General features: G+C 57.0%; 1 protein-coding gene across 1 annotated transcript in view; it reads left to right on the top strand.

Annotated features, from left to right (window-relative positions):
- LOC137313764 (uncharacterized) overlaps positions 1-17,556 on the top strand; it is an 84,060-nt gene that overhangs the window by 38,160 nt on the left and 28,344 nt on the right. The window contains exons 11-13 of the mRNA XM_067979553.1: positions 2,058-2,180; positions 4,524-4,715; positions 6,091-6,989. Coding sequence (XP_067835654.1) covers positions 2,058-2,180; positions 4,524-4,715; positions 6,091-6,989 — 1,214 coding nt within the window. The remainder of the gene's footprint in view (positions 1-2,057; positions 2,181-4,523; positions 4,716-6,090; positions 6,990-17,556) is intronic.

Raw genomic sequence — 17,556 nt, 5'->3', positions numbered from 1 at the left:
AATCTACAGGTCTCAGAGCTGGACAATCGATAGAATAAAGATCTAGTCAGGAATCTATAGGTCTCAGAGCTGGACAATCGATAGAATAAAGATCTAGTCAGGAATCTACAGGTCTCAGAGCTGGACAATCTATAGAATAAAGATCTAGTCAGGAATCTACAGGTCTCAGAGCTGGACAATCTATAGAATAAAGATCTAGTCAGGAATCTATAGGTCTCAGAGCTGGACAATCGATAGAATAAAGATCTAGTCAGGAATCTACAGGTCTCAGAGCTGGACAATCTATAGAATAAAGATCTAGTCAGGAATCTACAGGTCTCAGAGCTGGACAATCTATAGAATAAAGATCTAGTCAGGAATCTACAGGTCTCAGAGCTGGACAATCGATAGAATAAAGATCTAGTCAGGAATCTATAGGTCTCAGAGCTGGACAATCTGTAGAATAAAGATCTAGTCAGGAATCTACAGGTCTCAGAGCTGGACAATCTATAGAATAAAGATCTAGTCAGGAATCTACAGGTCTCAGAGCTGGACAATCTATAGAATAAAGATCTAGTCAGGAATCTACAGGTCTCAGAGCTGGACAATCTATAGAATAAAGATCTAGTCAGGAATCTACAGGTCTCAGAGCTGGACAATCTATAGAATAAAGATCTAGTCAGGAATCTACAGGTCTCAGAGCTGGACAATCTATAGAATAAAGATCTAGTCAGGAATCTACAGGTCTCAGAGCTGGACAATCTATAGAATAAAGATCTAGTCAGGAATCTACAGGTCTCAGAGCTGGACAATCTATAGAATAAAGATCTAGTCAGGAATCTACAGGTCTCAGAGCTGGACAATCGATAGAATAAAGATCTAGTCAGGAATCTACAGGTCTCAGAGCTGGACAATCTGTAGAATAAAGATCTAGTCAGGAATCTACAGGTCTCAGAGCTGGACAATCTGTAGAATAAAGATCTAGTCAGGAATCTACAGGTCTCAGAGCTGGACAATCTATAGAATAAAGATCTAGTCAGGAATCTACAGGTCTCAGAGCTGGACAATCGATAGAATAAAGATCTAGTCAGGAATCTACAGGTCTCAGAGCTGGACAATCGATAGAATAAAGATCTAGTCAGGAATCTACAGGTCTCAGAGCTGGACAATCTATAGAATAAAGATCTAGTCAGGAATCTACAGGTCTCAGAGCTGGACAATCTATAGAATAAAGATCTAGTCAGGAATCTACAGGTCTCAGAGCTGGACAATCTGTAGAATAAAGATCTAGTCAGGAATCTACAGGTCTCAGAGCTGGACAATCTATAGAATAAAGATCTAGTCAGGAATCTACAGGTCTCAGAGCTGGACAATCGATAGAATAAAGATCTAGTCAGGAATCTATAGGTCTCAGAGCTGGACAATCGATAGAATAAAGATCTAGTCAGGAATCTATAGGTCTCAGAGCTGGACAATCTATAGAATAAAGATCTAGTCAGGAATCTATAGGTCTCAGCTGGACAATCGATAGAATAAAGATCTAGTCAGGAATCTATAGGTCTCAGAGCTGGACAATCGATAGAATAAAGATCTAGTCAGGAATCTATAGGTCTCAGAGCTGGACAATCGATAGAATAAAGATCTAGTCAGGAATCTATAGGTCTCAGAGCTGGACAATCTATAGAATAAAGATCTAGTCAGAAATCTATAGGTCTCAGAGCTGGACAATCTATAGAATAAAGATCTAGTCAGGAATCTATAGGGCATAGAATGGGATGTGATCTATAGATTATAGAAATAACCAGTGATCTATAGGTACACGTGCACGCTCACACACAAACACCTGTGCACACAGACTTGTACACACACAAACAGACTTGTAAACGCACAGACAGACTTTACATTCACAAACAGACTTGTGTACACAGAAACGGACGTGTACAATTTTGTAAACGGATGTGCGCACACACACACGTGCACACACACAACAGACATGCACATACAAAGACGTGTACACACACACAAAATTTTTCTCTTGACTTGAATCAGGCCTGTTCCTTTCATGTTTTACCTCCCAGGTGAGTGACTGGTTCAGAAACGTGGGGCAACCACAGCTGGAGAAGAGTGAGGCAGTGGGAGACTCGCTCCCCGCTCTCCGGCAGAGACAGCAGGAGTTTCGAGACTTCAACCACACGGCACTGGTAAGTGGACGAGGCGAGAAGCTATCACTGGCGAACGCTTAACGCGCTCTGCATTCTTTCCTTGGCCACCTGTGTGTGCGGCAACACTCAAACCCCATCCAAACCGAGCTACTGAGGCATCTGCAGCCAGTCAGCTTGGCTGTGTCAGCTTGGCTCAGTCAGTCTCACTCATCCCCTTCCCCCCCACGCCCCACCTCTGAGTCAGATGGTCATGGGTTCGAGTCCCCACTCCAGAGACTCGAGCCCCGTAATCCAGGGTCGACACACCCGGTGCCGGTACTGAGGGAGCGCCGCACTGTCGGAGGGTCAGTACTGAGGGACGCCGCACTGTCGGAGGGTCGGTACTGAGGGAGCGCCGCACTGTCGGAGGGGCAGTACTGAGGGAGCGCCGCACTGTCGGAGGGTCAGTACTGAGGGAGCGCCGCACTGTCAGAGGGGCAGTACTGAGGGAGCGCCGCACTGTCAGAGGGGCAGTACTGAGGGAGCGCCGCACTGTCGGAGGGTCAGTACTGAGGGAGCGCCGCACTGTCAGAGGGGCAGTACTGAGGGAGCGCCGCACTGTTAGAGGGGCAGTACTGAGGGAGCGCCGCACTGTCAGAGGGGCCATCTTTCGGATGAGACAATAAAACCGGGGCCCCACCTGCCCCTCTCAGGTCCCACGGCCACTTTTGGAAGAAGTGTTGGAGTTCTCCCTGGTGTCCTAGGGCCAATATTTATCCCCCCACCAACACCCCCCCACCTTAAGAAAAACAGATTAACCAGTTATACATCTTATTGCTGTTTGTGGGATCTGGCTGTGCACAAAATGGCTGCCAGATAAGCCTACATAAGTACAGCAGCTCCATTTCAAACAGTAATCCATGGGCTCTTTGGGATGTGAAGTGAACGGTCTCTCATCATATCCGGGTAAGGACGCAGGCGAAGACACGGTCCTGGCTCGTGAAGGCCTATGCCCTCAGCGGTGCCGAACTCACATCCTCAATTAGAGAGGACGAGGATGCTTTGTAGTGAAAGAGGAAAGTCACGTGTAGGAGAGGATGTTTTTCTGAGACTGAAGGTAAAGGGAGGCCGTCTCACACTCATTACACGAGAATCCATCAGAACGAGGAGCCCTTCATCCCCTCTGTCTGGGGCTGGACTTGACCCCAGGTCCCCAAGGGTGAAAGGTCGGCGTCTGACCCGCTGACGCCCCCATCAGAGAGAGAGAGAGGAGCCCTCTGTCTGGGGCTGGTTGTGATTTCTTTATTGGGCAAACTCTTGGCTGAAGGTATCCTGCGTACAGGGAGGTATATCCCTCTTCTACCTCTGTAACATCCCCATTACCTCAGCACATCTGCTGCTGAAACCCTCATCCGTGTCTTTGTTACCTCCAGACTGGACTATTCCAATGCTCTCCTGGCCGGCCTCCCATCTTCCACCCTCCGTAATCTTGAGCTCATCCAAAACTCTGCTGCCCCCCGTATCCTAACTCGCAGCGAGTCCCGTTCACCCATCACCCCACTGTGCTCGCTGGACCTACATCGGCTCCCGGTCCGGGAACACCTCGATTTTAAAATTCTCATCCTTGTTTTCCAATCCCTCCGTGGCCTCTCCCACCTCCCCATCTCTGTAACCTCCTCCAGCCCGACAACCCTCCCAGATCTCTGCGCTCCTCCAATTCTGGCCTCTTGCCCACCCCGATTTTAATCGCTCCGCCATTGGCGGCCGTGCCTTCAGCTGCCTGGGCCCCAAGCTCTGGAATTCCCTCCCTAAACCTCTCCCCCCTCTCTCTCCTCCTTTAAGACCCCTCCTTAAAACCTACCTCTTTGACCGAGCTTTTGGTCACCTGTCCTAATATCTCCTGATGCGGCTCAGTGTCATTTTTTTTTGTCTGATTTACGCTCCTGTGAAGCGCCTTGGAGACATTTTTACTCCATTAAAGGCGCTATATAAATGCAAGTTGTTGTTGTTGCCGATCTCGTCTCAGCACGGCCCGGGGACCAGTCGCTTGCTGGACCCCTGCTCCCTCGAGGTGGGGTTGCCACGAGGGCAATCAGACAAAAAAAAAAATGACACCTCACCTCATTTCGAGACCTCCGGTCAAAGCCCGCTCTTCGACTGAGCTTTCTGTCACCCACCACCTCCTGAAATCCCCTCCTTCGGCCCGGCGTTCCCTCAAGTCTCTGCGGATCGCCGAGCGATGTTTATTTTTCCAGATTAAAGGCGGCGTATCAATGCGAGTTGTTGTGAGACGATTCTTCAAAGGAAAAGCTTCCGCGGTTCACACTGAACATTTGCTTTTCTCTCCCACCGCCACCCCCCCCTCCTCCTCCTCCGCCCGCCCCGCCACCTCGAATCGATCAGGAATACTGCCAGAAAGGACAGGGGCTTCTCCGGCACGTGGAGCGCTGGGAGTCCGCCGTCTCCCCGCAGCTGCAGCCTTTCACCGACAAGCTGCGGGGCTACAGGTCACAGCTGGCGGACTTCACCCGGCAAGCAGAGCGGTGTCGACTCACCATCGACAGGACCATCCGCCTCCAGGAGTTCTTCAAGACGGTAAGATTCCAGGGAGTGGGGAGGGGTGGGGGGTGCGGTGAACCAAAGAGGAGGGGTTCAGAATCGGGGGACCCCTTTTAAACGAGGACGGTCGTTAACAGCATCAAGATCCATTGTAAAGAGAGCAGCTCAGCACAGGGCACTGGGAGGGGCGACTGAGTGACAGTGTGAGGGAGAGGGATTAACATCAGTAGAGATACAGTCAGTAACACAGGGCGCTGGGGGGAGAGGGGTTACTGAGTGACAGTGTGAGGGAGAGGGATTAACATCAGTAGAGATACAGTCAGTAACACAGGGCGCTGGGGGGAGAGGGGTTACTGAGTGACAGTGTGAGGGAGAGGGATTAACATCAGTAGAGATACAGTCAGTAACACAGGGCGCTGGGGGAGAGGGGTTACTGAGTGACAGTGTGAGGGAGAGGGATTAACATCAGTAGAGATACAGTCAGTAACACAGGGCGCTGGGGGAGAGGGGTTACTGAGTGACAGTGTGAGGGAGAGGGATTAACATCAGTAGAGATACAGTCAGTAACACAGGGTGCTGGGGGGAGAGGGGTTACTGAGTGACAGTGTGAGGGAGAGGGATTAACATCAGTAGAGATACAGTCAGTAACACAGGGCGCTGGGGGGAGAGGGGTTACTGAGTGACAGTGTGAGGGAGAGGGATTAACATCAGTAGAGATACAGTCAGTAACACAGGGCGCTGGGGGAGAGGGGTTACTGAGTGACAGTGTGAGGGAGAGGGATTAACATCAGTAGAGATACAGTCAGTAACACAGGGTGCTGGGGGGAGAGGGGTTACTGAGTGACAGTGTGAGGGAGAGGGATTAACATCAGTAGAGATACAGTCAGTAACACAGGGCGCTGGGGGGAGAGGGGTTACTGAGTGACAGTGTGAGGGAGAGGGATTAACATCAGTAGAGATACAGTCAGTAACACAGGGCGCTGGGGGGAGAGGGGTTACTGAGTGACAGTGTGAGGGAGAGGGATTAACATCAGTAGAGATACAGTCAGTAACACAGGGCGCTGGGGGGAGAGGGGTTACTGAGTGACAGTGTGAGGGAGAGGGATTAACATCAGCAGAGATACAGTCAGTAACACAGGGCACTGGGGGAGAGGGGTTACTGAGTGACAGTGTGAGGGAGAGGGATTAACATCGGTAGAAATACAGTCAGTAACACAGGGCGCTGGGGGAGAGGGGTTACTGAGTGACAGTGTGAGGGAGAGGGATTAACATCGGTAGAGATACAGTCATTTGGGGAGGGGTCACAAAGGAATGTTAAAACCATACAGTACCAGACAGGAGTGAATCGTTCCCTTTTACAGGACAAAGAATCTTCCTGTATTATTTTGGGGTTTTTTTGTAACTCCCACAGGCGTACAACTGGGCGTTAGGGGGCATCCGGAATTTGGCCTGCATAAGCATGGAGCAGTGCCTATCCCCCGGGCACTGCGAGGCGGTCATCGCCAGCCTGGAGAGCTACTCTCAGCGTCACCCGGAGATCCCCGAGTCCCGGTTCCGGGAGATGCGCCAGCTGGCGGAGGAGCTGGGGGAGCAGTGGTGCCTGGATCAGTGGACCTTCTGTTGGGCCAAGTGCCAGGAGACCAAGTCGGCAGCGGCTCGCAAAATGGCCGCCGCCCTGGGGACCGGCCGCAGGAAGGTGCCTGAGGGCGCGGCGGGCCACGGGGGCAGTCGGACGCCGTGTTTGGAGCGGAGGGAGCCTCGGCCCTCCAACGCTGTGGTGACCCCCTCCCTCAGTATGACCTCTCTAAGCAGCAGCGGGCCCCCCGACCGGAAGGAGTGGACGGCGGCGGGACTCTCGGCCCTCTCCCTGGCTTCGGAGGCCTCTGAAGACGACGACGAAGATCCTGCGGACCTCCTCCCGGCCAGGCGCCCCCCCCAGCGCCCCGACCTCCTTGGGGCCTTCTCCCCCGTCCACGCCTCCACCCCCGACGTCCGAGGGACGGGCCTTGGCCCCGGGAGCTCCCCGGCCCGGGGCCAGGGCTCCCGGAGGACGCTGAGGAAGGCCCAGAGCTTCGAGCTGGCCCGCCAGGCGGAACCCGACTGCGGCTGGGGCCAGCGAGCCCTCGGCGGGCCGGCGCGCGGAGGCAGCGTGGCGGGGGTCCTCATCAAGGGGCTGGAGGTCAGCAGCACCGAGCTGGTGGACAGAACCTGCTCGCCCAAGGAGCACGTCATGCTGGCGAGGCCGGGCAGCGCCCTGGCCCAGGCCCCCTGGGGCCGCACCCCCAGGCTGGAACCGAAGAACACGGGCAGGTAGGTGAGCAGCAGGACGCCAGCGTCTTACAGACTGGAGCTCATCCTGAGCTCTGCTGCCCCCCGTATCCTAACTCGCACCAAGTCCCGTTCTCCCATCACCCACTGTGCTCGCTGGACCGACATCGGCTCCCGGTCCGGGGACGCCTCGATTTTAAGTTCTCATCCATGTTTTCCAATCCCTCCATGGCCTCGCCCCCCGCCTCCCTATCTCTGTAACCTCCTCCAGTCCTACAACCCTCCCAGATCTCTGCGCTCCTCCAATTCTGGCCTCTTGCCCATCCCCCGATTTTAATCGCTCCGCCATTGGCGGCCGGGCCTTCAGCTCCCTCGGCCCCTAGCTCTGGAATTCCCTCCCTAAACCTCTCCCCCTCTCTCCTCCTTTAAGACGCTCCTTAAAACCTACCTCTTTGACCAGACTTTTCAACACCTGTCCTGATGTGGCTCGGTCTTAAGTTGTCAGATTTCTGCTCCTGTGAAGCGCCTTGGGACGTTATGCTACGTTACAGGTGTTATAAAAATGCAAGATGTTGTTATCACTGCAACCCAGCTCCAAAATGGCCTCCTTCTATCAGCTTGCACCACCCCCCCGCCCCAACACCTCCACAAACCCATATCCACACTCTCCTTCCCCCCGCAGCATCCTCCACAAACCCACATCCACACTCTCCTTCCCCCCGCAGCCTCCTCCACAAACCCATATCCACACTCTCCTTCCCCCCGCAGCCTCCTCCACAAACCCATATCCACACTCTCCTTCCCCCCACAGCCTCCTCCACAAACCCATATCCACACTCTCTTCCCCCCCCAGCCTCCTCCACAAACCCATATCCACACTCTCCTTCCCCCCAGCCTCCTCCACAAACCCATATCCACACTCTCCTTCCCCCCCCCCAGCCTCCTCCACAAACCCATATCCACACTCTCCTTCCCCCCACCACAGCCTCCTCCACAAACCCATATCCACACTCTCCTTCCCCCCCCCACAGCCTCCTCCACAAACCCATATCCACACTCTCCTTCCCCCCCCCCACAGCCTCCTCCACAAACCCATATCCACACTCTCCTTCCCCCAGCCTCCTCTCCATCCCCCCCCACCCCCGCTCCAACACCTCCACAAACCCATATCCACACACTTCTTCCCCCCCCCAGCCTCCTCCACAAACCCATATCCACACTCTCTTCCCCCCCCAGCCTCCTCCACAAACCCATATCCACACTCTCCTTCCCCCAGCCTCCTCTCCATCCCCCCAACCCCCGCTCCAACACCTCCACAAACCCATATCCACACACTTCTTCCCCCCCCAGCCTCCTCCACAAACCCATATCCACACTCTCTTCCCCCCCCCCAGCCTCCTCCACAAACCCATATCCACACTCTCTTCCCCCACCAGCCTCCTCCACAAACCCATATCCACACTCTCCTTCCCCACCAGCCTTCTCCACAAACCCATATCCACACTCTCCTTCCCCTCCCAGCCTCCTCCACAAACCCATATCCACACTCTCCTTCCCCCCCCCCCACAGCCTCCTCCACAAACCCATATCCACACTCTCCTTCCCCCAGCCTCCTCTCCATCCCCCCCCACCCCCGCTCCAACATCTCCACAAACCCATATCCACACTCTTCTTCCCCCCCCAGCCTCCTCCACAAACCCATATCCACACTCTCCTTTCCCCCCTAGCCTCCTCCACAAACCCATATCGACACTCTCCTTTCCCCCCCAGCCTCCTCCACAAACCCATATCCACACTCTCCTTTCCCCCCAGCCTCCTCCACAAACCCATATCCACACTCGCCTTTCCCCCCAGCCTCCTCCACAAACCCATATCCACACTCTCCTTTCCCCCCTCCCCCAGCCTCCTCCACAAACCCATATCCACACTCTCCTTCCCCCCCCAGCCTCCTCCACAAACCCATATCCACACTCTCCTTTCCCCCCAGCCTCCTCCACAAACCCATATCCACACTCTGCTTCCCGCCCCCAGCCTCCTCCACAAACCCATATCCACACTCTCCTTCCCCCCCCAGCCTCCTCCACAAACCCATATCCACACTCTCCTTTCCCCCCAGCCTCCTCCACAAACCCATATCCACACTCTCCTTCCCGCTCCCAGCCTCCTCCACAAACCCGTATCCACACTTTCCTTCCCCCCCCAGCCTCCTCCACAAACCCACATCCACACTCTCCTTCCCCCCAGCCTCCTCCACAAACCCATATCCACACTCTCCTTCCCCCCGCAGCCTCCTCCACAAACCCATATCCACACTCTCCTTTCTCCCCCAGCCTCCTCCACAAACCCATATCCACACTCTCCTTCCCCCCACCACAGCCTCCTCCACAAACCCATATCCACACTCTCCTTCCCCCCCCGACAGCCTCCTCCACAAACCCATATCCACACTCTCCTTCCCCCCGCCACAGCCTCCTCCACAAATCCATATCCACACTCTCCTTCACCCCCCCCACAGCCTCCTCCACAAACCCATATCCACACTCTCCTTCCCCCCCCAGCCTCCTCCACAAACCCATATCCACACTCTCCTTTCCCCCAGCCTCCTCCACAAACCCATATCCACACTCTCCTTCCCTACCCCAGCCTCCTCCACAAACCCATATCCACACTCTCCTTCCCCCCCCCAGCCTCCTCCACAAACCCACATCCACACTCTCCTTCCCCCCAGCCTCCTCCACAAACCCATATCCACACTCTCCTTCCCCCCGCAGCCTCCTCCACAAACCCATATCCACACTCTCCTTTCTCCCCCAGCCTCCTCCACAAACCCATATCCACACTCTCCTTCCCCCCACCACAGCCTCCTCCACAAACCCATATCCACACTCTCCTTCCCCCCGCCACAGCCTCCTCCACAAACCCATATCCACACTCTCCTTCCCCCCCCCACAGCCTCCTCCACAAACCCATATCCACACTCTCCTCCCCCCCCCCACAGCCTCCTCCACAAACCCATATCCACACTCTCCTTCCCCCAGCCTCCTCTCCATCCCCGCCACCCCCGCTCCAACACCTCCACAAACCCATATCCACACACTTCTTCCCCCCCCCAGCCTCCTCCACAAACCCATATCCACACTCTCTTGCCCCCCCAGCCTCCTCCACAAACCCATATCCACACTCTCCTTCCCCCAGCCTCCTCTCCATCCCCCCCACCCCCGCTCCAACACCTCCACAAACCCATATCCACACACTTCTTCCCCCCCCAGCCTCCTCCACAAACCCATATCCACACTCTCTTCCCCCCCAGCCTCCTCCACAAACCCATATCCACACTCTCCTACCCCCCACCAGCCTCCTCCACAAACCCATATCCACACTCTCCTTCCCCACCAGCCTCCTCCACAAACCCATATCCACACTCTCCTTCCCCTCCCAGCCTCCTCCACAAACCCATATCCACACTCTCCTTCCCCCCCCCCACAGCCTCCTCCACAAACCCATATCCACACTCTCCTTCCCCCAGCCTCCTCTCCATCCCCCCCCACCCCCGCTCCCACATCTCCACAAACCCATATCCACACTCTCCTTCCCCCCCCCCACAGCCTCCTCCACAAACCCATATCCACACTCTCCTTTCCCCCCTAGCGTCCCCCACAAACCCATATCTACACTCTCCTTTCCCCCCCAGCCTCCTCCACAAACCAATATCCACACTCTCCTTTCCCCCCAGCCTCCTCCACAAACCCATATCCACACTCTCCTTCCCCCCGCAGCCTCCTCCACAAACCCATATCCACACTCTCCTTCCCCCCGCAGCCTCCTCCACAAACCCATATCCACACTCTCCTTCCCCCCACAGCCTCCTCCACAAACCCATATCCACACTCACTTCCCCCCCCAGCCTCCTCCACAAACCCATATCCACACTCTCCTTCCCCCCAGCCTCCTCCACAAACCCGTATCCACACTCTCCTTCCCCCCCCCAGCCTCCTCCACAAACCCATATCCACACTCTCCTTCCCCCCACCACAGCCTCCTCCACAAACCCATATCCACACTCTCCTTCCCCCCCCCCACAGCCTCCTCCACAAACCCATATCCACACTCTCCTTCCCCCCCCCACAGCCTCCTCCACAAACCCATATCCACACTCTCCTTCCCCAGCCTCCTCTCCATCCCCCCCCCACCCCCGCTCCAACACCTCCACAAACCCATATCCACACACTTCTTCCCCCCACCCAGCCTCCTCCACAAATCCATATCCACACTCTCTTCCCCCCCCCAGCCTCCTCCACAAACCCATATCCACACTCTCCTTCCCCCAGCCTCCTCTCCATCCCCCCAACCCCCGCTCCAACACCTCCACAAACCCATATCCACACACTTCTTCCCCCCCCAGCCTCCTCCACAAACCCATATCCACACTCTCTTCCCCCCCCCAGCCTCCTCCACAAACCCATATCCACACTCTCTTCCCCCACCAGCCTCCTCCACAAACCCATATCCACACTCTCCTTCCCCACCAGCCTTCTCCACAAACCCATATCCACACTCTCCTTCCCCTCCCAGCCTCCTCCACAAACCCATATCCACACTCTCCTTCCCCCCCCCCCACAGCCTCCTCCACAAACCCATATCCACACTCTCCTTCCCCCAGCCTCCTCTCCATCCCCCCCCACCCCCGCTCCAACATCTCCACAAACCCATATCCACACTCTTCTTCCCCCCCCAGCCTCCTCCACAAACCCATATCCACACTCTCCTTTCCCCCCTAGCCTCCTCCACAAACCCATATCGACACTCTCCTTTCCCCCCCAGCCTCCTCCACAAACCCATATCCACACTCTCCTTTCCCCCCAGCCTCCTCCACAAACCCATATCCACACTCGCCTTTCCCCCCAGCCTCCTCCACAAACCCATATCCACACTCTCCTTTCCCCCCTCCCCCAGCCTCCTCCACAAACCCATATCCACACTCTCCTTCCCCCCCCCAGCCTCCTCCACAAACCCATATCCACACTCTCCTTTCCCCCCAGCCTCCTCCACAAACCCATATCCACACTCTGCTTCCCGCCCCCAGCCTCCTCCACAAACCCATATCCACACTCTCCTTCCCCCCCCAGCCTCCTCCACAAACCCAGATCCACACTCTCCTTTCCCCCCAGCCTCCTCCACAAACCCATATCCACACTCTCCTTCCCGCTCCCAGCCTCTTCCACAAACCCGTATCCACACTTTCCTTCCCCCCCCCCAGCCTCCTCCACAAACCCACATCCACACTCTCCTTCCCCCCAGCCTCCTCCACAAACCCATATCCACACTCTCCTTCCCCCCGCAGCCTCCTCCACAAACCCATATCCACACTCTCCTTTCTCCCCCAGCCTCCTCCACAAACCCATATCCACACTCTCCTTCCCCCCACCACAGCCTCCTCCACAAACCCATATCCACACTCTCCTTCGCCCCCCTACAGCCTCCTCCACAAACCCATATCCACACTCTCCTTCCCCCCCCCACAGCCTCCTCCACAAACCCATATCCACACTCTCCTTCCCCCCCCCCACAGCCTCCTCCACAAACCCATATCCACACTCTCCTTCCCCCCCCAGCCTCCTCCACAAACCCATCTCCACACTCTCCTTTCCCCCCAGCCTCCTCCACAAACCCATATCCACACTCTCCTTCCCGCCCCCAGCCTCCTCCGCAAACCCATATCCACACTCTCCTTCCCCCCCCCAGCCTCCTCCACAAACCCACATCCACACTCTCCTTCCCCCCAGCCTCCTCCACAAACCCATATCCACACTCTCCTTCCCCCCGCAGCCTCCTCCACAAACCCATATCCACACTCTCCTTTCTCCCCCAGCCTCCTCCACAAACCCATATCCACACTCTCCTTCCCCCCACCACAGCCTCCTCCACAAACCCATATCCACACTCTCCTTCCCCCAGCCTCCTCTCCATCCCCCCCACCCCCGCTCCAACACCTCCACAAACCCATATCCACACACTTCTTCCCCCCCCCAGCCTCCTCCACAAACCCATATCCACACTCTCTTGCCCCCCCAGCCTCCTCCACAAACCCATATCCACACTCTCCTTCCCCCAGCCTCCTCTCCATCACCCCCACCCCCGCTCCAACACCTCCACAAACCCATATCCACACACTTCTTCCCCCCCCCCAGCCTCCTCCACAAACCCATATCCACACTCTCTTCCCCCCCAGCCTCCTCCACAAACCCATATCCACACTCTCCTTCCCCCCCCCAGCCTCCTCCACAAACCCACATCCACACTCTCCTTCCCCCCAGCCTCCTCCACAAACCCATATCCACACTCTCCTTCCCCCCGCAGCCTCCTCCACAAACCCATATCCACACTCTCCTTTCTCCCCCAGCCTCCTCCACAAACCCATATCCACACTCTCCTTCCCCCCACCACAGCCTCCTCCACAAACCCATATCCACACTCTCCTTCCCCCCCCCACAGCCTCCTCCACAAACCCATATCCACACTCTCCTTCCCCCCCCCCCACAGCCTCCTCCACAAACCCATATCCACACTCTCCTTCCCCCCCCCCACAGCCTCCTCCACAAACCCATATCCACACTCTCCTTCCCCCAGCCTCCTCTCCATCCCCCCCACCCCCGCTCCAACACCTCCACAAACCCATATCCACACACTTCTTCCCCCCCCCAGCCTCCTCCACAAACCCATATCCACACTCTCCTTTCCCCCCAGCCTCCTCCACAAACCCATATCCACACTCTCCTTCCCGCCCCCAGCCTCCTCCACAAACCCATATCCACACTCTCCTTCCCCCCCCCCCAGCCTCCTCCACAAACCCACATCCACACTCTCCTTCCCCCCCAGCCTCCTCCACAAACCCATATCCACACTCTCCTTCCCCCCCCCCAGCCTCCTCCACAAACCTACATCCACACTCTCCTTCCCCCCCCCCCCGCAGCCTCCTCCACAAACCCATATCCACACTCTCCTTTCCCCCCAGCCTCCTCCACAAACCCATATCCACAGTCTCCTTCCCCCCAGCCTCCTCCACAAACCCATATCCACACTCTCCTTCCCGCCCCCAGCCTCCTCCACAAACCTACATCCACACTCTCCTCCCCCCCCCCCCCGCAGCCTCCTCCACAAACCCATATCCACACTCTCCTTTCCCCCCAGCCTCCTCCACAAACCCATATCCACAGTCTCCTTCCCCCCAGCCTCCTCCACAAACCCATATCCACACTCTCCTTCCCGCCCCCAGCCTCCTCCACAAACCCATATCCACAGTCTCCTTCCCCCCCCCCCAGCCTCCTCCACAAACCCATATCCACACTCTCCTTCCCCCCGCAGCCTCCTCCACAAACCCATATCCACACTCTCCCCCCCCACCCCAGCCTCCTCCACAAACCAATATCCACAGTCTCCTTCCCCCCCCCAGCCTCCTCCACAAACCCATAACCACACTCTCCTTCCCCCCAGCCTCCTCCACAAACCCATATCCACACTCTCCTTCCCCCCCCCCACAGTCTCCTCCACAAACCCATATCCACACTCTCCTTCCCCCAGCCTCCTCTCCATCCCCCCCCACCCCCGCTCCAACATCTCCACAAACCCATATCCACACTCTTCTTCCCCCCCCAGCCTCCTCCACAAACCCATATCCACACTCTCCTTTCCCCCTAGCCTCCTCCACAAACCCATATCCACACTCTCCTTTCCCCCCCAGCCTCCTCCACAAACCAATATCCACACTCCTTTCCCCCCAGCCTCCTCCACAAACCCATATCCACACTCTCCTTCCCCTCCCAGCCTCCTCCACAAACCCATATCCACACTCTCTTCCCCCCCAGCCTCCTCCACAAACCCATATCCACACTCTCCTTCCCCACCAGCCTCCTCCACAAACCCATATCCACACTCTCCTTCCCCTCCCAGCCTCCTCCACAAACCCATATCCACACTCTCCTTCCCCCCCCCACAGCCTCCTCCACAAACCCATATCCACACTCTCCTTCCCCCAGCCTCCTCTCCATCCCCCCCCACCCCCGCTCCAACACCTCCACAAACCCATATCCACACACTTCTTCCCCCCCCCAGCCTCCTCCACAAACCCATATCCACACTCTCTTCCCCCCCAGCCTCCTCCACAAACCCATATCCACACTCTCCTTCCCCACCAGCCTCCTCCACAAACCCATATCCACACTCTCCTTCCCCTCCCAGCCTCCTCCACAAACCCATATCCACACTCTCCTTCCCCCCCCCACAGCCTCCTCCACAAACCCATATCCACACTCTCCTTTCCCCCCTAGCCTCCTCCACAAACCCATATCTACACTCTTCTTTTGCCCCCCAGCCTCCTCCACAAACCAATATCCACACTCTCCTTTCCCCCCAGCCTCCTCCACAAACCCATATCCACACTCGCCTTTCCCCCCAGCCTCCTCCACAAACCCATATCCACACTCTCCTTTCCCCCCTCCCCCAGCCTCATCCACAAACCCATATCCACACTCTCCTTCCCCCCCCAGCCTCCTCCACAAACCCATATCCACACTCTCCTTTCCCCCCAGCCTCCTCCACAAACCCATATCCACACTCTCCTTTCCCCCCTCCCCCAGCCTCCTCCACAAACCCATATCCACACTCTCCTTCCCCCCCCAGCCTCCTCCACAAACCCATATCCACACTCTCCTTCCCGCCCCCAGCCTCCTCCACAAACCCATATCCACACTCTCCTTCCCCCCCCCAGCCTCCTCCACAAACCCATATCCACACTCTCCTTTCCCCCCAGCCTCCTCCACAAACCCATATCCACACTCTCCTTCCCGCCCCCAGCCTCCTCCACAAACCCATATCCACACTCTCCTTCCCCCCCGCCCAGCCTCCTCCACAAACCCACATCCACACTCTCCTTCCCCCCCAGCCTCCTCCACAAACCCATATCCACACTCTCCTTCCCCCCCCCCAGCCTCCTCCACAAACCTACATCCACACTCTCCTTCCCCCCCCCCCCCGCAGCCTCCTCCACAAACCCATATCCACACTCTCCTTTCCCCCCAGCCTCCTCCACAAACCCATATCCACAGTCTCCTTCCCCCCAGCCTCCTCCACAAACCCATATCCACACTCTCCTTCCCGCCCCCAGCCTCCTCCACAAACCTACATCCACACTCTCCTTCCCCCCCCCCCGCAGCCTCCTCCACAAACCCATATCCACACTCTCCTTTCCCCCCAGCCTCCTCCACAAACCCATATCCACAGTCTCCTTCCCCCCAGCCTCCTCCACAAACCCATATCCACACTCTCCTTCCCGCCCCCAGCCTCCTCCACAAACCCATATCCACAGTCTCCTTCCCCCCCCGCCAGCCTCCTCCACAAACCCATATCCACACTCTCCTTCCCCCCGCAGCCTCCTCCACAAACCCATATCCACACTCTCCCCCCCACCCCAGCCTCCTCCACAAACCCATATCCACAGTCTCCTTCCCCGCCCCCAGCCTCCTCCACAAACCCATATCCACACTCTCCTTCCCCCCAGCCTCCTCCACAAACCCATATCCACACTCTCCTCCCCCCCCCCACAGTCTCCTCCACAAACCCATATCCACACTCTCCTTCCCCCAGCCTCCTCTCCATCCCCCCCCACCCCCGCTCCAACATCTCCACAAACCCATATCCACACTCTTCTTCCCCCCCCAGCCTCCTCCACAAACCCATATCCACACTCTCCTTTCCCCCTAGCCTCCTCCACAAACCCATATCCACACTCTCCTTTCCCCCCCAGCCTCCTCCACAAACCAATATCCACACTCCTTTCCCCCCAGCCTCCTCCACAAACCCATATCCACACTCGCCTTTCCCCCCAGCCTCCTCCACAAACCCATATCCACACTCTCCTTTCCCCCCTCCCCCAGCCTCCTCCACAAACCCATATCCACACTCTCCTTCCCCCCCCAGCCTCCTCCACAAACCCATATCCACACTCTCCTTTCCCCCCAGCCTCCTCCACAAACCCATATCCACACTCTCCTTCCCGCCCCCAGCCTCCTCCACAAACCCATATCCACACTCTCCTTCCCCCCCCAGCCTCCTCCACAAACCCATATCCACACTCTCCTTTCCCCCCAGCCTCCTCCACAAACCCATATCCACACTCTCCTTCCCGCCCCCAGCCTCCTCCACAAACCCATATCCACACTCTCCTTCCCCCCCCCCAGCCTCCTCCACAAACCCACATCCACACTCTCCTTTCCCCCCAGCCTCCTCCACAAACCCATATCCACAGTCTCCTTCCCCCGCCCCCAGCCTCCTCCACAAACCCATATCCACACTCTCCTTCCCGCCCCCAGCCTCCTCCACAAACCCATATCCACAGTCTCCTTCCCCCCCCCCCCCCAGCCTCCTCCACAAACCCATATCCACACTCTCCTTCCCCCCGCAGCCTCCTCCACAAACCCATATCCACACTCTTCCCCCCCCCCAGCCTCCTCCACAAACCCATATCCACAGTCTCCTTCCCCCCCCCAGCCTCCTCCACAAACCCATATCCACACTCTCCTTCCCCCCCCCCAGCCTCCTCCACAAACCTACATCC

Source organism: Heptranchias perlo, unplaced genomic scaffold, assembly GCF_035084215.1.
Source record: "Heptranchias perlo isolate sHepPer1 unplaced genomic scaffold, sHepPer1.hap1 HAP1_SCAFFOLD_472, whole genome shotgun sequence".
Lineage (NCBI taxonomy): Eukaryota > Metazoa > Chordata > Chondrichthyes > Hexanchiformes > Hexanchidae > Heptranchias > Heptranchias perlo.
This window is presented reverse-complemented; position numbering and strand designations above follow the sequence as displayed.